Source organism: Adiantum capillus-veneris, chromosome 15, assembly GCF_014529385.1.
Source record: "Adiantum capillus-veneris isolate H3 chromosome 15, ASM1452938v2, whole genome shotgun sequence".
In the NCBI taxonomy this organism is placed as follows: domain Eukaryota; kingdom Viridiplantae; phylum Streptophyta; class Polypodiopsida; order Polypodiales; family Pteridaceae; genus Adiantum; species Adiantum capillus-veneris.
This window is the reverse complement of record NC_140945.1, coordinates 57,061,389-57,084,583: the sequence shown is the minus strand read 5'-3', so window position 1 is coordinate 57,084,583 and position 23,195 is coordinate 57,061,389. Positions and strand designations below refer to the sequence as shown.

General features: G+C 46.3%; 1 protein-coding gene across 1 annotated transcript in view; it reads right to left on the bottom strand.

Annotated features, from left to right (window-relative positions):
* The window catches only part of LOC147440726 (2-Cys peroxiredoxin BAS1-like, chloroplastic), a 71,739-nt gene extending 50,424 nt beyond the window's left edge, over positions 1–21,315 (bottom strand). The window contains exon 1 of the mRNA XM_086483572.1: positions 21,039–21,315. Within this exon, the coding sequence (XP_086339698.1) occupies positions 21,039–21,275 (237 nt within the window). The 5' untranslated portion in view covers positions 21,276–21,315. The remainder of the gene's footprint in view (positions 1–21,038) is intronic.
* Positions 21,316–23,195: the final 1,880 nt, after the last annotated feature.

Genomic DNA, 23,195 nt, shown 5'->3' with positions numbered 1-23,195 from the left:
GAAGACCTGGCAGATACTCCTCAGATTGTGAAACTTTATCTCGAGGCTTTTGGTTTAGCATAGTCTACTCCAAATAGAACCCAGAATTCAGCTTGGCCGGAGATCTGGTGCAGTGGGATGCACAAGAGGGGAGTCACTCCGCTCCTTTGTCAACAGATGCCTTGATTTTGATACTAGAGTCACTGATGTCTCTTTGAGCTTCAGGGATACTGAAAGCTGACAATATTCTGCTGTATGACTTTATGAAATGGAATTCCTGAATATGATATTGATTTGTTCTTGACTTCTTTTTAAGTGCAAGAACTGATAGACGAAATGACAGCAGCATTTTGGTCTATTGATCTCGAATAGACATGGTTGCAATAGGGGTTAGTCAATCGGACATCGATGAGGTCCCGATTGGATCTAGATGCGATTGCTAGCTACATTGCCGATAAATCATGGTCTAAGATCTGAATGAATGTTGGATGTCATGTGATGTCCTATGATGTCTAGTGATGTCCTGTGATGTCGTGTGATGTGACTGCCGATTGGTACATGTGCTAGATGTGTGTTCCTAGTACGTAGGTACTAACAGTCAGTGTCTGCTAAGACGGTTTATGGCCTCTGTCTGTTTTGTACGCGTAATCGAGGGCGATTACAAAGCTTTCAAGAGGGGGGTATGTCACAAAGTGATGACGTGTCTACCCGAGAGCTGAAACCCTAACTGCTGCTGAAACCCTAATTTCTGGAAACACTAACCCTAAAACCTGCAAACCCTAAAATCTGCCAAAAACCCTAAAACAGAAAAAACCCTAACCCTAACCTAATGGCAGCAAGGGAATCCCGGAAAAAGCGTTGACATGATGACGTGGCACCGTACGGCAGCTTTCCGGAAATTGCGGTGTTATTCACGCTGATGGTTTCTAGAGATGCAATTTGAGATAGAGAGAGAGAATATTTTTGCTTTATTTTGAAATTCAAGAGAGCTTGTGAGAGAAAAGAACCCTTGCTTTATTTTAAGCTTTTGGGGCTTTTGGCATCCCTTGTAAATTAAATATGTGGATTGGGCTCCCACTCTGCAGAGCATGTGGACGTAGAGTATGAGAGTGAGACCCAACCACTCTTGCACTTTGAACTCATTAATACAAAAAGAAATACCGAAAGGGGCGCCAGTCTTTGGGGCCAATATCTCTAGGCACGGAACTCCGCCGGGCCAGTGCAAATCTATTGTGAACTGTGAACTGTTTTGAAGTGGTTATTTGGTGCTGTCACGATTGATTCTTGACTTGGAGTGTCCAAGTCTGTTACAATGTGCCCGATGATGGGGTGCCAGATGAGCAACCCGAAGTGGAGGAAAACGAGCACATATTCGTTCGAGAACAGATATTGGCACAGAAAGATAGTAGGTAAAGCGATAAGACGGTTCTTGGTTAAATTCAAGACCTACTCCGCATTGGATGCAAAGTAAATGGAGGAGGAGGACCTGGCAGATACTCCTCAGATTGTGAATCTTTACCTTGAAGCATTTGGTTTACATAGTCTATTCCAAATGGAACCCCAAACTCAGCTTGGGCAGAATTTGGCGCAACGGGTATGGACAAGAGGGGAGTCGCTCCACTCCTTTGTCAACAGATTGCCCCGATTTTGATACTAAAGTCACTGATGTCTCTTTTGAGTTTCAGGGATATTGTGAGCTGACAGTATTCTGTTGTATGACTTTATGAACTGGAATTCCCGAACATGATACTGACTTGTTCTTGACTTGTTTAAGTGCAAGAACTGGTAGACGAAATGACTGCAGCATTTCGGTCTGAAAGATCTCGATAGACGTGATTGCAATATGGATTAGTTAATCGGCATCTATGAGGTCCCGAGTGGATCTAGATGCGATTGCTAAATACGTTGCCAAATAATCATGGTCTGAGATCCGAATGAATTTTTGTCATGTGATGTCAAGTGATGTCCTGTGATGTCGTGATGTGACTGTCGATTGGTACATGTGCTAGATGTGTTTTCCTAGTGCGTCGGTACTAACAGTCAGTGTCTACTAAGACAGTTTATGGCCTCTTTCTGTTTTGCAGGCGTAATCGAGGGCGATTACAATGCTTTCAAGAGGGGGGTATGTCACAAACCGGTGACGTGGCATGACCCAATACACCCCTAGAATGTGCACCAGATTGTGCAGCAGGGTAGCCCCGTGAAACGTGGAACAATTGTTGACGTGGCACCTCCCGAAAATTGCAAAAATCTGTTGACGTGGCATGCGTACGGATCCATAATTTGCGGCGCTGCAGTGCTGACGTGGCTAAGCTGTACAGACCTGCTTTTTCTACACAAAAAGCAGGGTTGAACTTGCGTGGCTGAATTTGGGCAGCTTTTGATTCAAGTTGCTTTATTTTTAAATGCTTTTAAGTGGAAGATTTTGATTTTGAAGCTTTTGGGGCTCTGCTTTTAGCAACCCTTGTAACCTTTATAAGATACCCAAGGGGGCTCCCTCTGCAGAGCATGTGGACGCAAAGTCTGAGAGAGAGAGCACCCATGGGAGTTGTACTTTTCTCGAAGATTAATTTAAAAAGAAATACCGAAAGGGGCGCCAGTCTTTGGGCCCAATACCTCTTGGCACGGAACTTCGCCGGGCCGGTGTCAAATCTAATTGTGAATTGTGTTGAAGTAAATTCTTGTCGTGTCGCGGTAGATTCTTGACTTGGAGTGTCCAAGTTTGTTACAGCGCCCCTTTCGATATTTCTTTATTATATTGATGCTTGAGCAAAGTACAACACCCAAAGGGAGTCCTCTGCTCTCAAACTCTGCGTCCATATGCTCTGAAGAGTGAAGACCCAGAGGGTTTATTTATTCTTACAAGGGATGCCCCAAAAGCTTCTAAACTCAAAAGCAATAAGTTCCAAAAGCTACTCGTCCCAAAAGCTAGCAAAAAAAGCATCAACGCAATTTGCGAAAATCCGTACAGGTTGCCAAGTCATCAATCGACGCAAAATCCAAGGTCCGTACAGCCAGCCACGTCATCAGTCGTATTGTCCTATGCCACGTCAATGTCCGTAGTGCCACATCCGTACGTTCTACCACGTCAGCATGTCGTGTGTGTGTCTAGGCCACGTCATCATTTTGTGACACTCATCCCCAAGCTATGCATGGTTCTCTTGCGGTATCATGCTCAGGTTCTTCAACAAGATCTGGAATCAATCCCACCGAAGGGCGGGGTTTCTTGTTGCTATCCTGGCATTCGGACATTTCACAGGGATATTGTTGGGTGAAGTAGGTTGGGACCGTCGGTTACATGTTGTGAAAGTGTGTCGTGTGCGACCACAGTTATAGCATCGCCCTTGAGCCCGGTACTCAGCCATCTGCTGAGGAGTGAGTTGAAAACACCCGTTAGGAGTCTGTGAAGGTCTTGCCCTTTGTTGCCTCTAGGCTGAAGGGGTGTTGTTGCGAGAAATAGAGTTCCAAGGTGATAGTGGAGGTGGGGTCGTTTCAAAGACCGATTTGTCTTTCATCATGTGATACATGACTCTAGCATGAGACATAAGTTTCCTTATATTATAGAGACTATCTTGCCGACACAATAATCTCGTAGGGGAAACCCAATGTGTACTTCTCAATCTGTCCTGCAAATTCATATCCCTGAAATTAGATATAGGCAAATACATATCCCAAGATCTTTGATTGTCATGTGCACATCTAACCCTATGTGCATGTGGACAAGCTACTTCAGGTCTAAGGTTCAGGTCAACTTAGAAAGTGTTCTGGCACCTTTGTGAGCCAGTGCGCAGGCCGTGCATGTCCAGGCACTTAAGAGTAGTTGCATATCCTCTGGTTGCACCTAGCATGATCATCAACATGACAGTCAGTATCCATCATGAGCATTTTACACTGCACAAACTCCATTTTCCCTATTTATCCATTAAATAATAAGTGACTTTGTTGGGAAACAAGGTAGGGCAAATTGCTAAGTGACTATATAAGAAACCTAGCGCTAGCACTTTCTGGCAAAAGAGGCAACAGAAGTTCCAGTGACTTGTAGTGCACCTTCTCAGCAAGACCGACAGGGGACTTAGCGTTTTCAACCACAAGACAAGCCTTGCGTTTTTGGACTTCCCAGATAAGCCAACGTTTCCAGATTCCAACACTTGGCGGTTGCAGATCCCAGATCAAGCCTAGCCTTTTTGCATCTTGCAGACTTTTCTAGCATTTTCCAGTTTCTGGCGACAAATCAGCCCCTAACATCAGCGTTTTCAGTTTTCAGCACACAACAGATCAGCCCTTAGCCTCGCAGATCTCACCTACCTGTAGCAGATCCTCGTCGTATCGTCAGGTCAACCAACGTTTTCAGATTCAGCCCGCTGTCCCCGGATTTCAGCATCTGCGTTTTCAGCACATCGTCGTCGCGTCGTCGCCATCGCCGACACAGTGTCAAAATTCAGTAGAAAGTCAACGTTTGCAGATTTCAGCCCTAGCCTTTTCAAATTTCAGCCCGTCCTCGTCGTCGTCATCATTGTCGTCGACATGGTCGGCAAGTCCATTGCATCTAGACCATTGTACCAGATTTGTGCAATCAATAGCATAGACCTCTCTCGCCACATAGAGAGGGGCCCTTGGAGGAGGGTTTGAGAACCGTCTGGTGTCGTATTCTTCTCTCTCTCTCAGTCTCAGCACCTTCATTCACAGTGTCATTCACTTTGTTTGTGATCATTGCACTCTCTCACTAAAGGAACGGAAGGCTCTCCCTTCCGTAAGTAAAACGAACCCTTGAGCACAGTTCGGATCGCTCATCTTGAGCAAAGTTCAACATTCACTTCCGCTGCACCTTACATTGGTATCAAAGCTTTGGCAATGTTCTGTATCACTCAAGGAAAGAACCACAAGAAATGTTTTGCTTGTTGCGGTCGCACGTAACCCAAGCCCACTTGGGCGTGTCAATTCCTGATCGTGTTTTTGAAGAGTGACGGGTAACCCAAGAAAGAAGGGCTTATCCAGTCTCCCCTTGTTCCTCTCTTCACTCATTGAGAGCGGACCATGCACTTAGCGGCCGGCCAATCGACGTGAGGTAGGAAAAAGCAACTTTGGTGTGAGCGCAAGGCCGCCAAGGGGTACGCCCGCAGGGAAGAGTCGAGCTCAAGTAAGAGAAAAGCCTTCTCTAACATAGATTGCAAGCTAAAGAAAGAACCTCAAGAAACTCAAGACCTCAAGAACCCAAATTCCTCGTGAACTTAATTACCCAAGATCTCAGTGTATGGTCATCACCCGAAGCGGAAGGGATACTTTGCATAAAGGTGATGAGCATGGAGGTGGTGAAGAAGAAGTTTCCCCATCAGGAGGTTTTTCGGACCCTCCACCTTCCCCATCTGCGCAACGGGTTGTACCAAATCCTATGGAGGCTTTGGTCAAGTCGATGATGGACATGATGCTACAACAAGAAGCGCAACGCGCCACCTTGGATCGCAAGCGCGAAGAAAGAAAGGCAGCCTTGGAGCATGAGCGTGAGCAAGCGCGCTTGGCGTCCGAAGAAAGAAGGGTAGCCTTGGAGCGTGAGCGTGAGCAAGCACACATGGCGGCCGAAGAAAGACGAGCGGCCTTGGAATTAGAACGTGAGGCGCAGAGAGACCAACGCATGCAAGAGTTGGTGTCACGTGACACATCCCAACCCTATGTGTCCGTGGACAAGCTACACCATAGCAGGGTTTCCGTCAAGTCCAGTCAAGTTAGATTAGGAGTGATCTGGCACTTTTGTGAGTCTATTCGTAGACCGTACATGCCCAATCACTCAGTGTAGATGCATATCCTCTGGTTGCACCTTGCATAAGCATAAGCATTTCCATCAGATTCCATCAGAGTCAGTTTGGGGATTTTTCACATGACTTTATCCCATTTTTCCCTATTTTTGACATTTTTCACTTATTTATTAAGTGACTTTTGTTGGGTACTCAGTAGGGCAAATTGGGTAAGTTAATATATAAGCAAACCCAAGTTAGCACAAATTGGCAGATGAGCAAAGGCACAGCAGGCTTCCCCAAGCAACAGGTGTCCAACCCTCTCTCAGCAAGACCCTCTCCAACCTTGGCGAGGCCACTCCCCATCCACTCTCCTTCATCAGCGTTTTGCTTCTCGCATGCTTGGTCCTTCCATCCCTAGCACCCATTGCCATCCCTCTCATGCTATTGGCGTTTTCCAACCACTACCAAGGCCAGCGATCCCATCTTCTCACTAACGCTAGCAGGACAAGTCTTCAGCGTTTTTGACTAGCATTGGGAACCTTTGCAAGACAATCGGTTTTCAGCATTGAAGGACCTTCAGTAGCAGCAATTTCAGCCTTTAAAAACGCCCAAATACAGTCCCCGATTCCCGTCAAAGAAGATCACAGATTTAGCCATCGTCGTCGTCATCATCGCGTCGCCATCGGCACAGTCCCATTGCATCAGTCCATTGCATACGCATTGTACACCTTTGTGCAATCAAGTAGACCACTCTCGACGACGAGAGTGGGGCCTTCGGAGGAGGGTTTTACAACCTCTCGGTGTCGTATCTCTTCTCTCTCCTTCTCTCGGTCTCATTCACTTGCACGCACAATATCCACTCACTTTGTTCGTGATCACAGCACTCTCCATAAGACGGAAAGCTCTCTCTTTCCCTAAGAACTAAAAGAAACCTTGAGCAGTAAAGATCACTAATCTTGAGAAAATACTTCATTCATTCCGTTGCACCTTACATTGGTATCAGAGCTTTAGAAGTGTTCTGCAGAAAGGAAGTAGAACTCGGGTGAAGAGAAGATCCTTCTCCAACGCGATTTGCAAGCAAAAGAACCCCTTAAGAACCTCAAGAACCCAAGATTCTCACGAATCAAGGACCTCAAGAACCTCTAGACCATCAAGAACCCAAGTTCCTCGCGAGCTTAAAACCCCAAGATCATAGTGCATGGTCGCCACCCGAAGCGGCATGGATACTTTGCATTCAGGTGATGAGCATGAGAGAGGCGACGAAGGATTCTCCCCACCAAGAGGTTTTTCCAACCCTCCCCGTTCGCCATCTACGCAAGACCCTATGGAAGCAATGATGAAGCAAATGATGGCCACGATGGATAGACAGGAAGACAAGCGCCTTGCTTTAGAACGCGAGCGCGATGCAAGAAAAGAAAGAAAAGAACTAAGGAAGGAAGAAGCGGCAGCAAGAAACACAGCATTGGAGGCCGAGCATGAAGCTCGACGAGAGCTACGCACTCAAGAATTGCTTGCCCAAGTTCTCGCCTCGAAGACCGAACCACCCAAAGATCATGGGAGTTCCTCTCGTGGTGCAACCCACGATGCGGATTCCAACAACCCAATCACCGAAAAAGTGACTTTCAGTAAGTATGATGGTAAGATGGATGCTACGGTGATTCATTCTTGGTTGCATCAATTTAATGCTTATTTTGCGACAACTAAGAAAACAGGAAATAGCAAAGTTTTGACGGCAGCTATGTACCTTGTCGGTGATGCCATCAATTGGTACCATGCATGGCAAGAGGCACAGCTAGCCGCACACCTAGAGGCAGCCGACGATTTCACGCCCCTCTCTTTTAGTTGGGCTGATTTCCAAGACAAGCTCAAGGCGCGGTTTATGCCACCTCAGTACCTTGCACGCTTGAAAGAGGATTGGCGTAATCTCAAGCAACATGGTATGCCAGTCATGTCCTTTTCTAACCGTGTTTTGCAGCTAGGCCTCAACTACGCAAGTCGGATGATGAGCGCAAAGAGGCTTTTCTCTTTGGGTTAGACGAATACATCAAGTTTGATGTTAAAGTCTTTGACCCCGCGGATCTCAACAAGGCGGTAGCAATCGCTCTCGCCCAAGAGATGAAGCACAACAAGGGAAATCCTAAGGAGAACAAGTCTTCTCAAGGGACATCTCAAAATTCTCAGAACACACAAAATGGTAAGAACGGTAAGAATGGTAATTCTTCTAGCCCTTCTTCCTCTAATTCCTCGGAAAAGAACTCTCACAATGAATCTAAGGGTAAAGGTAAAGTACCTGCAAAACCTAAGCTAACCCCTGATGAAAAAGCTTCTCAAGGAATTATAGGAGGATACATCACGGCGAAAGAACAAGTGATTTATGCTAAAGAAGGTAGATGTTTTCAATGTCACATTAAGGGTCACATTAAGAAAAACTGTCCTAAGACAGTCCCACCTAAAGAACCAAAGGCACCCGCAACTACCACAAACTCTGTCACAACACAACCTGCATCTTCTCATGACTCTGACACACACATTGATGAATCTCTCATGAAGTGTTATGGTCATGTAAAAGGACAACGTTTTGTCGTATTGTTTGATCCAAGCAGTATGCATGATGTGATTAGTCCCCCTCTTGTTGAGAGAGCCCGCCTAGAGGTTAGTCAGAAATCTCCTCTCGAGGTTTCTGGCTTCGCTCCTGGTATGGACTCTCTTATCACGAAGAAGTGTGAAACCGGCCTGTTCAATCCAAAAAGGGCGGTAGACTTTACTTTAAACCTTGATTTAGCTTTCACCCATTTAATTTGTCGTCCACTTTACCTGTACTTTCAAGACACAACAAAGGGGAGAGGGATACAGGCTACTAGATTGCACCTGTGTGCGTAGACCGACACCAGATTGGCCCCTAACTTAGGCGCCCCTTTCGGTATTTCTTTATTGTTTAAAAGAGGGAATAAACGTTGTGGTTCTTTCCAAGCTGCCCCGCACAACCTTGGCTGAATTTTGACTATTCTGGCTTGATTTCAGCAACATAACTGTACTAGAACCCTTCACGGTCAGTATTCCCACGCATTAAATGACTTTCCCGACGCATACGGACACTTTGCAAAACCTGGCGAGAATCTGCAGCACGCTGAATTCTCTGTTTTCAGCCCTGAAAATGCGCCAGATCACCTGTACAGCGGTCCCCTCGCGTCCCCGAACCTCCTGGGGGTATTAGGGTCCGTTTAGGGCCAAAACCCTAAACCTGCAAAAATACACAGCAGGCTGTAATTTACTGTTTCGGGCTCCGTTTCGCGTGCCGGTCGCATCCGTAGCAAGTCCTCGAGCTCTCGCACCTGTAGGGCTACTTGCCCTTTGAATCGGACGAGATTTCGTTCGTGAAACCTCTCCGAATCACCTGTACCTGCGGGGGATTAGCCGCTAGCTAATCCAGTACCTGTGCAAGAGGCTCTTGCCTCGGTAATCGCGCATGAACCCACACAACTGTACATTAGTCAAATGAAAAGCCCACTAGAGGGGCATAACATACTGCCAAAGGGGGGAGAGAGGGCATTGCGTAGCGTGCAGGGCATCACTCCTGGCACCGCACTGTACATAGGAGGGAAAGCAAGCACTCCATAGCTCTTAACCTGTGACAAAAACTGAAAATGAGCCTCTCCCAGCTTAAAATTCAGCGCCCCCTTCTCTTGCATGAGGAAAGTGCACCAGAAGGTGCCACTTGGCACATTTATAAGCATTTTCCCGTTTCGGGGTTGCCGCCTAAAAATCTCCCAACCGGTTGCCCAGTTGACTTCACGGCAGAGTAAGAAAATGTTCCCCTCCGGAATGACGCAAACACATTTTCAAGTCCCAAAATAGCAGTTCCCTAAATTTTAGGAGATGCTGCCATTGTATCTTTCTAGGTCATCTGACCCCCTTTGTACACTGCAGCCACACCCAGAACTGAAATGTAGGCTCTGTAGCAAAGGATTCCACTTTGGCTAGTCAATGACCCCACTTTGGCTAACCATAGTCCTTGTCCAACCTTAGTGCTCTCTTGCCCTCAGGCCTGGACTCCCTCTGGACAGTTCCACACTAGCTATGAAATGCAGGGCAGTTAGATTTCCCGAGGGGTGTTTCCAAAAAGTGAAAGTAAATAGATAATAAGAAAGAAATCAACAAAAAGGATAGATAGTAGTCACACGCTGGTGACAGAGTGCCTTGATGTGATGTTTACCATTCAGCAAGCTTCTTTTCGTAGGAAATTTCTTGAGTCTCCTCTCTCAAGATGTGATATGATTTTAGGCATTAAATGGTTTCGTGAACTTTATCCTGACATTAAATTTAGTGCTAACACGATCACTTTACATTCCGATACTGATTCCCCCCTCATCATTCGAGCTAAGGAGGGCTTGCATTCTTTGCCTCTCATCTCGCATGTACAGGTAAAGCGTGAATTACGACGAGGAGCACAAGCGGCATTCATTTATGCTGCTCCAGTTTCCCAAAGCATTCAGGCTCCAGGTAAGTATTCGGAGTTGTTTACAAAATTTAAACATCTCTTTTTGCAAGATGATCTTCCACCTCGTCTCCCACCAGAGCGGCCGGAGGACCACCGCATCGAGCTTATGCAGGGAGCAAGCCGGTCAGTAAGGCTCCCTACCTTTTGAACAAGTCACAGGAGGAAGAGTTAGAGCGACAACTCACGGAGTTTGGTGGCTAGAGGATTCATACGTCCTAGTGTAAGTCCTTTTGCTGCCCCTATTTTGTTCGTTCGCAAGAAGGATGGTTCGTCTCGTTTGTGTGTTGATTACAAGGCATTAAACAAGATGACCGTCAAGAACAGGTTTCTGATGCCTCGCATTGAGTATATCTTGGATAGGCTCAATGGAGCAAAGGTTTTCAGCAAGGTCGATCTCAAAAGTGGATACCATCAGGTACGGGTATTCAAAGGCGACATTTTCAAGACTGCCTTTCGCACCGAGCGAGGGCAATCGGAGTATATTGTTATGCCTTTTGGATTGACAGGAGCCGTGGGTACGTTCAATCGTCTCATGGTAGGTCATTTCGGCGACATGGTAGGTGTATGTGTGTTTATCTTTTTAGATGATATTCTCATTTTTTCTGCATCGTGGGAACAACATGAAAGGGATGTTGAAAGGGTATTAACTCGTTTGGATGAGTGTCAGTTGTACATTGCACCTAAGAAGTCTGAATTTTTTCTTACTGAAGTCACTTATCTGGGTTATATCATTTCTGCAGAAGGCGTCAAGCTAGACCCCGCGAAGGTGGAACAGGTTCATAATTGGGATTTGCCCAAAACTGCATATGATGTGCGTTCTTTTCTTGGTTTATGTCAAGCATATAGTTCGCACATAGAGAATTTTGCACGCATTGCTGCACCTATGACTGATGTTTTGAAAGGGGTAAAGACTCGCCGTGAGCGCGTAGACTTGCTCGAGGCAGCCATTGAGGCTTTCGCAGCTCTCAAGGTTGCGGTGACAGAAGCACCGTGTCTTATCCTTGCCTCTTGGGATGACCCCTTTGAGGTATGGACGGATGCGAGCAATGTCGCCATAGGCGCTGTGCTCCAGCAGCATGGTCGCCCAGTAGCTTTCCTTAGCCGGAAGCTCAGTAGTGCGGAAAAGAATTATTCAGTTTATGATAAAGAACTTTTGTCTGTCATTCACTCTCTTAAGCATTGGAAGCATTTCTTGTATGGTAGAGAGTTTACAGTACGCACAGATCATCAAGCCCTCAAGTGGCTCTAGTCTATGCCTAGTGCACATTGGAGTGATCGCCAAGCGCGGTGGTCACAATTTTTTGAGCAATTTGGAGGTTTGATTGAGTATGTGCCTGGAAAAGCTAACCCTGTTGCAGATGCGTTGAGTCGCAAAGGACAGATTTTGGCTCTTGAGTCAAGAACCACATTTTCTATACAGGGTGAGTCTTTTGACAGCACGAAGAATCAGTATGCAGATTCGGAGTTTGGTAAGTATTCGTTGCAGACTCTTGCTTCCCAAGGGCCCAGCAACTATCTCATTCGTGATGGATTGTTATTTTTTCGTCAGCGTCTATGTGTGTTGCCCTCTCTCAGGCCAGCCATATTGCATGATGCACATGACTCTCTCACGGGTGGGCACAGGGGTATGAACACCACATTGGAAAAGATTGAACGATTTTTCTATTGGCCTAAAATGCGAAAAGATGTGTTTAGCTATGTCACACATTGCACTATATGTCAAAAAGTGAAAGCTCCTAGGGGTGAGCAGCAAGGCCTCTTGCTTCCGCTGCCTATTCCCGAGGGACCTTTTCAGGATATCTCTATGGATTTTGTGACTAACTTACCACCAAGTCAGCATTCAAGGAACACTCAATGTTTAACTATTGTTGATCGTTTCAACAAATTTTGCATGTTGATTCCTTGTAAGGCCACAGTTACAGCACAAGATGTTGCACGATTGTTCATAAAGCATTGGTACCCCCTCTGTGGTTTGCCAAAGTCCATTGTTTCAGATAGGGATGTTAAGTTTACGTCCAACTTTTGGCGTGCACTCTTTGAAAATTTTAGCACAAAGTTGAATTTTTCATCTGCTTTTCATCCACAGTCAAATGGTCAAACGGAAATTTATAATCAATTGGCTTTTGATGTGTTGAAGTCTTATGTTCATGATCAGCAGTCTCAATGGGAGCTCTATCTCCCATTGGTACAGGCTATTCTCAATGATTTCTTCTCTTCTGCTATTGGTCGAACTCCGTATGAGGCAGCTTTTGGCCACCGATTCCAATCATTATTGACTCGATCGGTCAGTCAAATGCCTGATGCCAATGCTGAGAGTCAGTCACTGGATGAGATTTCTGAGAGTGTGAGGCTTCGGCTAAGCAAGGCTCAGGAATCTTATTCTCGACAGGCTAACAAGCACCGTCAGGAGGTCTCGATCAAGGAAGGAGATTGGGTGTATCTACGAATTATGAAACAGCGTCTTAAGCAAGTTGGAAAGAAATGTCCTAAATTATCTTTTCGTATGTATGGTCCATTTCTAGTCATCAAAAAGATTAATGAGGTTTCAATGAAATTGAAGTTGCCTAACTCATGGTCAATGCACAAAGTTTTCCATGTTTCTTGGTTGAAAGTGTTTCAGGGAACACCTCCAAAGGACGTTTTGGAAGAAGAAGAACCGGTGATCATCGATGAAGCAGAAGTCATGGAGCCGGAGCAAGTCTTGTTGCATCAGTTTCGCCATGGTTCGAAGAAACAAGTACGACAGTATTTTTTGAAGTTCAAAGATCGAGGAACCCATGAAGCGGTGTGGGTAGACGAAGAGTTCTTCAAGGATTATCCAGAGTTGTTGGCAGACTACAAAGAAGCCATGCAGCTCAGTACCAGTACCTCACTTTAAAAAGAAGGGGATGTCATGTGACACATCCCAACCCTATGTGTCCGTGGACAAGCTACACCATAGCAGGGTTTCCGTCAAGTCCAGTCAAGTTAGATTAGGAGTGATCTGGCACTTTTGTGAGTCTATTCGTAGACCGTACATGCCCAATCACTCAGTGTAGATGCATATCCTCTGGTTGCACCTTGCATAAGCATAAGCATTTCCATCAGATTCCATCAGAGTCAGTTTGGGGATTTTTCACATGACTTTATCCCATTTTTCCCTATTTTTGACATTTTTCACTTATTTATTAAGTGACTTTTGTTGGGTACTCAGTAGGGCAAATTGGGTAAGTTAATATATAAGCAAACCCAAGTTAGCACAAATTGGCAGATGAGCAAAGGCACAGCAGGCTTCCCCAAGCAACAGGTGTCCAACCCTCTCTCAGCAAGACCCTCTCCAACCTTGGCGAGGCCACTCCCCATCCACTCTCCTTCATCAGCATTTTGCTTCTCGCATGCTTGGTCCTTCCATCCCTAGCACCCATCGCCATCCCTCTCATGCTATTGGCGTTTTCCAACCACTACCAAAGCCAGCGATCCCATCTTCTCACTAACGCTAGCAGGACAAGTCTTCAGCGTTTTTGACTAGCATTGGGAACCTTTGCAAGACAATCGGTTTTCAGCATTGAAGGACCTTCAGTAGCAGCAATTTCAGCCTTTAAAAACGCCCTAAACCTTGCAACCAACCAGCGTTTTTATCTTCAGCATTCAGCCCTTAAATCGCAGCAGATCTGCAGTGTTTTTGCATCCACTGTTCAGCGTTTTTACAGCCAGTCATCAGCATTTTACAGCAAGTATTAAAGCAAGGAAAAACGCAGCCATATGCACAGCTAGATCAGCGTTTTTCATCGCCAAGTCACCCCCGACAAGGGCAGTGAAATTCAGCCACAAGTCAGCCCTGAAACAGTCCATTTTCAGCCCAAATACAGTCCCCGATTCCCGTCGAAGAAGATCACAGATTTAGCCATCGTCGTCATCATCATCGTCGTCGCCATCGGCACAGTCCCATTGCATCAGTCCATTGCATACGCATTGTACACCTTTGTGCAATCAAGTAGACCACTCTCGCCGACGAGAGTGGGGCCTTCGGAGGAGGGTTTTACAACCTCCCGGTGTCGTATCTCTTCTCTCTCCTTCTCTCAGTCTCATTCCCTTGCACGCACAATATCCACTCACTTTGTTCGTGATCACAGCACTCTCCATAAGACGGAAAGCTCTCTCTTTCCCTAAGAACTAAAAGGAACCTTGAGCAGTAAAGATCACTAATCTTGAGAAAATACAACATTCATTCCATTGCACCTTACAGTTGGTCCTGCATGTACTCATCTTGAAATCCGAGCCACTCAAGGACGTGGGAGAATCATCAAGTAGCACAAGTCGAAAAACGGATTCCAAAAACCCCGTCATAGAGAAGTTGACATTCAGGAAGTATGACAGTAAAATGGATGCTAATGTCATTCATTCTTGGTTGCATCAATTTAATGCTTATTTTGCGACAACTAAGAAAACAGGGAATAGCAAAGTTTTGACAGCAACCATGTATCTTGCCGTTGATGCCATTAATTGGTATCAAGCGTGGCAAGTGGCACCTAGAGGAAGCCGAGGAGGACATGCCCCTTTCTTTCAATTGGGCCGACTTCCAAGACAAGCTCAAGGCGTAGTTCTTGCCACCTCACTACCTAGTGTGGTTAACGGAAGATTGGCGCAATCTCAAGCAAATCGTACCCCAATCATGTCGTTTTCCAACCATGTTTTGCAGCTTGGCACACAAATACGCAAATCGGATGCAAAGCGCAAAGAGGCTTTTATTTTTGGGTTGGACGAGTATATCAAGTTTTATATCAAAGTCTTCGATCTCGTAGATCTCAACAACGCACTAGCGATTGCTCTCACACAAGAGAGAAATGAAGCACAACAAAGGAAAGCCTAAGGAGAACAAGTCTTCTCACAGTACCTCTCAGACTCCTCACAACCCACAGAACGGTAAGAATGGTAACTCTTATAGCCAATCTTCCTCTAATCCTTCGGAAAAGAACACTCAAATAAATCTCAGGGTAAAGCTAACACAGCTACTAAAGCTAAGCTAACCCATATAAAAAACTGCACAAAGGATACGGAACGGCAGAAGAACAAGTCATTTATTCTAAGGAAGGTGGTTGTTATCAATGTCATGTCAAGGGTCATATAAAGAGCACATGTCCCTAAGAACCCATCCAACGAACCTAAAGAACCCACATCCTCTATTAATGCCATAAAAGAGAACACTAGTGCGTCCCAATTTTCTCATGATCCTCTCATTGATGAGTCTCTCATGAAGTGTTATGGTCATGTGAATGGTCAATACATGGTGGTCTTGTTTGATTCTGGCACTATGCATGATGTGATTTGTGCCTCTTGTAGAAAGAGCCCGCTTGGAGGTTCGCAACACATCTCCTCTCGAGGTGTCGGGCTTCACTCCCGGTATGGACTCTCTCATTACACGAGAGTGCCTTGATGTGTTATTCATTGTTCAGCAAGCGTCCTTCCGTAGAAAATTTGTAGTTTCTCCTCTTTCAGGATGTGATATGATTCTAGGCATTCGATGGTTTCGTAAGCATAACCCTCTCATTGATTGGGCAGACAATACTCTGAATTTCAATGCCAAAAATGACTCTCTCATTGTCATTCGTGGGGAGGAAGTTATTCATTCTTCACCTCTCATTTCTAATGTGCACGCGAAGCTTGAAAAGAAACAAAAGGAGACTCTCTCGGTCCTCTCTTCTCCAAAGCACGACACACATGTTTTGCATGATAGAGATGTGATTGTTCACAAGGATGATGGTTTGAATGATGATTTTTCTAGTGAAGCTAACCTCATTGCAGATACGATCAATCGCGTAGAACTGATCTTGGCTCTCGAGTCGAGGTCCAAGGAACCCACTCAGAAAGTATTGTGTGTTCGCATGATTAGTCAACACGCATTGTTCGAGTGTTTCATTCGTGACGGTTTCTTGTATTTTCGTCACCGTCTTTATGTACCACCTTTTCACAGGCATGCCGTATTGTATGATACACATGATTCACTCACAGATGAACACGGATGTATGCGGATCACTCATGAAAAGGAAAACAGTTTGCATTCAAGGAATTTACATTGTTTCGCGATTGTCCGTTTGGTCAATCGCTTTTACATGTCTCTTCCTTGGCATGACAAAGTCTCAGAAAGAGCATAAGCATCAGCATTTCCGTTGTGATTTGCCACAGATGATAGAGTTAGGTTGAAAAGTCAAGATTCGCTCTCACTGTTTGCATGTGTTTGGTGAACGGTTTGACACTCCGTTACTTTGTTCATCTGCATTGCATGCACGGTCTTTTAGGAAGCATAGTCTTTTTCCAGGTACTCTACATGGAATGGGTATTATTATGATTTTGTATTGGACATGGTTTTAGGAATTTTCCCTTTCAGAGATTCTTGAAGAAAGTGGTCCCACGACCATAGCCGAAGTTGTAGCATTGAAGCCAGAACAGATCCCTTTGTGTTGCTTTCGGCGCGGCCCAAAGAAGCCAGCATTGCAGACCTTCATGAAGTTCAAGTATCGCACGACCCACGCATCAGAGTGGGTCGGCGAAGAGTTTTTCAGAGATTACCGAGAGTTGTTGGCGGACTACAAGGAAGCCATGCAGCTCGGTACCAATACCTCAGTTTGAAAATGAGCGGATGTCACGTGCACATCTAACCCTATGTGCATGTAGACAAGCTACTTCAGGTCTAGGGTTCAGGTCAGCTTAGGAAGTGTTCTGGCACCTTTGTGAGCCTGTGCGCAAGCCGTGCATGTCCAGGCACTTAAGAGTAGTTGCATATCCTCTAGTTGTACCTAGCATGATCATAAGCATGACACTCAGTACCCATCATAAGTATTTTACAATGCACAAAACCATTTTCCCTATTTATCCATTTTTCACTTATTATTTAATAAGTGACTTTGTTGGGAAACTGAGTAGGGGAAATTTGCTAGGTGACTATATAAGAAACCTAGCGCTAGCACTTTCTGGCAGAAGAGGCAACAAGAGTTCCACTGACTTGCATTGCACCTTCTCAGCAAGACTGGCAGGAGACTTAGCGTTTTCAGCCACAAGACAAGCTTGGCGTTTTTGGACTTCCCAGATCAGCCAATGTTTCCACATTCCAACACTTGGCGGTTGCGGATCCCAGATCAAGCCTAGCGTTTTTGTATCTTGCAGACTTGTCTAGCGTTTTGCAGTTTCTGGCGACAGATCATCTCCTAGCATCAGCGTTTTCAGTTTTCAGCACTTAGACACAGCAGATCAGCCCTTAGCCTCGCAAATCTCACCTACCCACAGCAGATCCTCGCCATATCGTCAGATCAGCCAGCGTTTTCAGATTCACCCCGCTGTCCGCAGATTTCCGCATCTACGTTTTCAACGCATAGTCGTCTCGTCGTCGCCATCGCCGTCCTTGCCAACACAGTGTCAGAATTCAGCAGAAATTCAGCATTTGCAGATTTTAGCCGTAGCGTTAGCCCGTCCTCGTCGTCATCATCATTGTCGTCGACATCGTCGGCAAGTCCATTGCATCTAGACCATTGTACCAGATTTGTGCAATCAATAGCATAGACCTCTCTCGCCATAGAGAGGGGAGCCCTTGGAGGAGGGTTTGAGAACCGTCTCGTGTCGTATTCTTCTCTGTCTCTCTCAAGTCTCAGCACCTTCATTCATAGTGTCATTCACTTTGTTTGTGATCATTGCACTCTCTCACTAAAGGAACAGAAGGCTCTCCCTTCCGTAAGTAAAAGGAACCCTTGAGCACAGTTCGGAGCACTCATCTTGAGCAAAGTTCGACATTCACTTCCGTTGCACCTTACATTGATTGTAGATGGAAAGAGTGTCTTAAGGGTACATCTTTAGGCCCGACCAAGCTATAAGTATTTCAACCTCAAATGTATCATCAAGGAAACTCGGATAGAATGCTAACTTGAAATCAATCCATGTTTTGGGACTGTCTGGTTTCTTTGTTAGCATCGCCCATCATGTCAATGCGCTATCCTTGAAAAAGGATTTGACTCTGAGAAACTTTGACTCTTCGGTAAAGGTCCCTGCTGGCAGGCTGGGGCTGAGGCTGTGGTGCAGGTTGCGGCCTCCTCCGTGGACAAGTCTTCGCTAGATGGCCCATCTGTCGGCAAATGAAGCACTGGTTCGAGAGGCCCGAGTACTCCACACTCTGTCGAAACCAACCCCCACTCACCCGAGGTAACAGGATAACCTTCGAGAGCGTGTGGGTATCTCTGACCAAAACTCGAACTGAGGGAATGCCAGCCGCCTTGGCAGCTACTGATGTTGCCGTACGAGGTGTCTCCAGGCTAGTCCCAATGGCAGAACCGATCCTGGAAAGAAGTGTAAGTACTCCCTCCGTAAACCCGGAAAGCAGACTGAGATGGGGATGTCTGCCTCCTCCACTAAACCATCCGAAGCTGGGTCAAAACCATGTCGCCACTGTCGAAAGTGGGCACGTGATGCTCGGATGGCCAGTGGATTCATAGCTATGACCTTGGACGCCATCTCGGAGGTCCCAAACTCGATCTGATAGTAACCTCGTCCGAGAATCTGGACATCCAAGATCTTGCCCACCTCTGCGAGAAGGCGGGCCTGGAGAAGGTCTCGCAGCTCTCCTCTGCTAGGTCGGGTGCCGAGAATCTTGCAGATGACCGAGGTCGCCTGCAATCGCTCTACCTCTGCGGCAAGGCTCGCTTGCTCTGTCGGCGAGAGAGCAAGTCAAATGGTGGGCTCAGCGGGGTCGGGCGAGGGGGCTTCTGGCGAGTCCCTTTGTGGCGAAGCTGGAGCCTCCATTTGTGTCTACTGCTGTGGCGTAAGAAGAGGGCGACGGGAGGGTGCTGCAACTGGCCGCGCCGAACACTGCTCCAAGGAATTGTACCAGTGCCGAAAGGGCCGAACTGCGGGGAGCTGTCGAGGAGGAAGAACAAAACGGACGGGCGAACGAGCCGAATTGGGGGGGGGGGGGGGGGGGGGGGGGGGGGGGGCAAGGGTAGCGTAGCAGCGCAAGGGAGAAGACTGAGGGCGGGAGGGCGGGCGAACAAGGGCAAGGGCAGGGGCAGCGCGAGGGGGGGCAACGGGGACTGAGGCCAAGCGGGGGGGGGGAGGGAGGCAAACAGCGGGAGGAGGCAGCCAGCGCTGGGGGGGGGGGGGGGGGGGGGGGGGGGGGGGGGGGGGGGGGGGGATGGCGCAGCGAGGTTCACAGCAGAGCAACGAGCGCGCTCTTGCGAATTCGCTTGTTTGCTAAACTTGTCTACTATTGTCCATATTCCCGTATTCCCATGGATAGACTTGGTCAATCTAAAGATAGAATACATACTTTGCAACACTTTTAATACTTCCCAACAACTAAAAGAGAGAGAGAGAGAGAGAGTCCACGCGGGAACACACAAAGTGGCGGAGTTCCACCTCAAGTCACACTGTCCCCAAAGATTGGCATCCCTTTCAGTATCTCTTTCTTATTGATTTGCCAAAGTACAAATCCCGAGGGTCCAACTCTTAGAAGCTCCGCGTCTAGATGCCTCTTGAGAGTGAGCCCTTAGGTGCTTATAAACTTACAAGGGTCACCAAAAGCAGAGCCCCAAAATCACATGTCCTAAAAGCATCAGTTTCAAAAGCATTTGCCCTAAAACATTTACGCCAAACTTCGCCAAAAAGCTGCCCAACGTATCCTGCGGAAATCTGGCCATGTGTTAGTGCAGATCGCGGACCTGTCGTCCGTATAATTAGAGGAAATCCCGAAAATCTGTCAGGCTGAAACGGTGAGTTTTTAAGTCCTATGGGGCCTTTTTGATGATATAGGCCCTCAGCAGATCTTTGTAAGTTGGTAGGACTTCAATTTCTCCTCTTTTGAATGAGTTAGGCCCCTCCGCGGCCATTCACACATTGGTACCTCTTCTTTTCTCTAGTTTTTAGGTCCCTCGGCCGGAATCTCCAAACACAATTAAATTAGTCCTAGACCCGCAGGTCATCTAGATGTCCTAGTGCCACACAGATGCACATGTCACATTAAGATAACTGCTCACTACACAAGGGATTGTGACTTTGACGCAGAGATTCGCATGGACCACCTTTCTAGGGAGAGTGAGTTTGTGACTGGCCAAACGAACGCATGGATCAAATGCGTCTATAATCTCGACGCAAAAATCCTAACCCTAAAACCCGTCACACTTTTATTACTTTTCCTTGAAGCTTGGTCACGTGAATTAAATTGTGGCATCCTTATGGTTTGTTGGTCTTGAACATTAACAAGTAAGAACTTTCTTTAACTTGTTGGAGAACCATCGTGTGTGTGTGCATGGGAATAATAATCCACAGCATCCACTAGTCATCATCCCAATAGGCATAACGGCCCGCATCCCAAGATCCTCACGTGGGCTCTTAATTGATTGTAACGTCTCCTCACGTCCTATATATAACAAACCCCTTGGTGCCTAGTACAGCAAAGCATTACATAGCGTTGCCTTCTTGCTTCTCCTTCCCCACGCCTCTCTCTCTCTCTCTCTCTCTCTCTCTCTCTCTCTCTCTCTCTCTCTCTCTCTCAGGTAACTCCTTCACTACAGTATGCGTGCATGCTATGCATGTGTAAGCAGGCATGTGCGCACATGCACGTGTATGCATGCATCAACTGCCTATTGTAGTGGCCATTTCGGTTATTGGTAATTATAGTTTGCCTGCCTACATCAAAATGAAGGTGTAAGTGCTGCGTGTGCATGCGTGCATGCGCGTGTATGTGTGTGTGCGTGCATGCGCATGTGCGTGCGTGCGTGCGTGCGTGTGTGTGTGTGTGTGTGTGTGTGTGTGTGTGTGAGAGAGAGAGAGAGAGAGAGAGAGAGAGAGAGAGAGAGAGAGAGAGGACATACCGCAGTAATCAGAAGAGGGCGAGAGGGAGCGGAAGAGGAGGAGGAGGAAGCACGTTTGCTGTGGGAATGGCGTAGACAGGGAGCCCGGGAAAGAGAGACACCTCTTCGTATACCTTGAAAGGAGTGAGGACTGAATAAAGGGAGCCTTGAGAGTGAGCTGCTCTGCGGAAGCTTCAAAGATTGGCGCGATGAAGCCGTCGAGAGGAAAGCAATTGCGCTCTGGCAAGCCATCGACATTGCTGAGAGAGAGGGGAGGGGGGGGTGGGGGGGGGGCGCAAATTATGCAATGTAGTTGTTCGTTATGCAGGAAGAGGGCGCAGAGTATCAGTCTGCTTAGTAATGTGAAACGAAAGATGATCGTTTTTGGGTCAGTCTGCTTAGAGCCGGATCGCACGTCTAGCAGGATTAAGGACGGGGAAGGAGATATCGGGTCGCACCTCAATTGCAAAGGCAATGGTACAAGAATATAGCCGAAAAGCTAATGGTCTTCCTGCGCTTCCGTTGGACAAGGGCTTGGAAAAGTATGCTATGCTCTTCCCCACTTGAAAAATAGTGTAATCCCTTCATTTTTGAAGGGATTACTGGAGCAATAGCAGAGCTACACAAAAGCAGGAAATATGCCCAATATATGGTAGATTCTCTTTTCCAGTAGCCCTGCTAGAACAGAGCGCGACCCAGCTCTTAGAAAATGCCAAAATGAAGATTGTGCTCATGTTGTTCTGCAATGTGAAATGAAAGATGATGCCTTAAGCATGGTTGATGGAATTCTTGGATAAAGCTTGTCGAGTAGGGGGTCCCAGCTGGGAAAATTTCAAAAAAGAAATGGAATCCAACATGATATCCTCTCAGCAAACAAGAATTCGATCGAGCAAGCAAAAAGCGGGTAGGGGAGCATCAGCCTCCTTCGCCAGAGTTGAAGCAAGACAATTGGGCTTCTCTGCATCTTTTGCTCTTTGCAAGTGGCCTTTCGAGTCTTGTGGAAGTTTCCCTTCGGCAAGAAATCCTTAATATGCAAGGCTCTTTGCGCTTTCTTAAAGGGCAGCTTCTTTGTGTGTGTGTGTGTGTGTGTGTGTGTGTGTGTGTGTGTGTGTGTGTGTGTGTGTGTGTGTGTGTGTGTGTGTGTGTGTGTGTGTGTGTGTGTGTGTGTGTGTGTGTGTAAAGCTCTATGAAAGAGCAAGCCTCTGCTTGATATTGCTATGTGGAGGAGGCGTCAAGGGGTTGCCAACTAGGGCTATTGGTGAAAGGTGTCGTGCTTGGCGGGGCTATGACACAGAAGGGGCAAGAGCCGGATACATTGTCGAAAACTGTGCAGTTTAGCTCGGAAGGTGTGAAACCTTTGGCTGTGAGAGTATATGTTGATTCTTGAATTGTTCAAAGCAATAGACACACTCAAAAAGGCCAAACCTCTAGCCATGAAATCTTCACTCTTGCACAGTATCAAATCAACTCAAAACTCTTGTGTGTGTGACAATTTGGTGTAGCCTCGCCTCCAATTACGTAGTTGTAACTTTGAACTGTTAAAAGGAAATCATGAGCTTTCACCTTCACATCGACCATTTTCTAATTTTGCAGAGATTTAAGAGCTTCCATAGCCCACTCACACATTTTGATGAAGGGAAACCCTAATTCACTCTCTCACAAGCCCATATACAAGTTACACAGAAGGGAAAAATTGCAAGTTTTTTCAGTCATAAGAAGTAGCTCTCTCTATCTTCCCATGGCCAAATGTGCTAATGTGTCAATTTTTGGGCCTTTTATGCCATTTTTAACCAAAACTAGGTCATTTATAACTCATTTTTTACCCATAAAAGACCATATTTTATGTGAAAAATCCCAAAAAGAGTCAAAAAATCCCTAAATTTTTGGGATCACTCACATAAGCATTAAAAGAGATATGCATCAGTTTTCATCACTTTTCCATTTTGGGTCACTTTCTCTGCAATTTTAGGACGACGTATGTCATCAAATCACGAGCATAAGAAGCATATATAGAAGTATCAACATTGGAATTTTGTATGTTGGTAGAATAAGTAAATAGCACAATACCCTTTGTCATCCTCAATCAAACCATCTTTACTTTATTTACTACTTCCTTGATCCATGACATAATTTGCAGCATCTTCGCCATCAATGCCTTCATAACAAACCATCTGTACT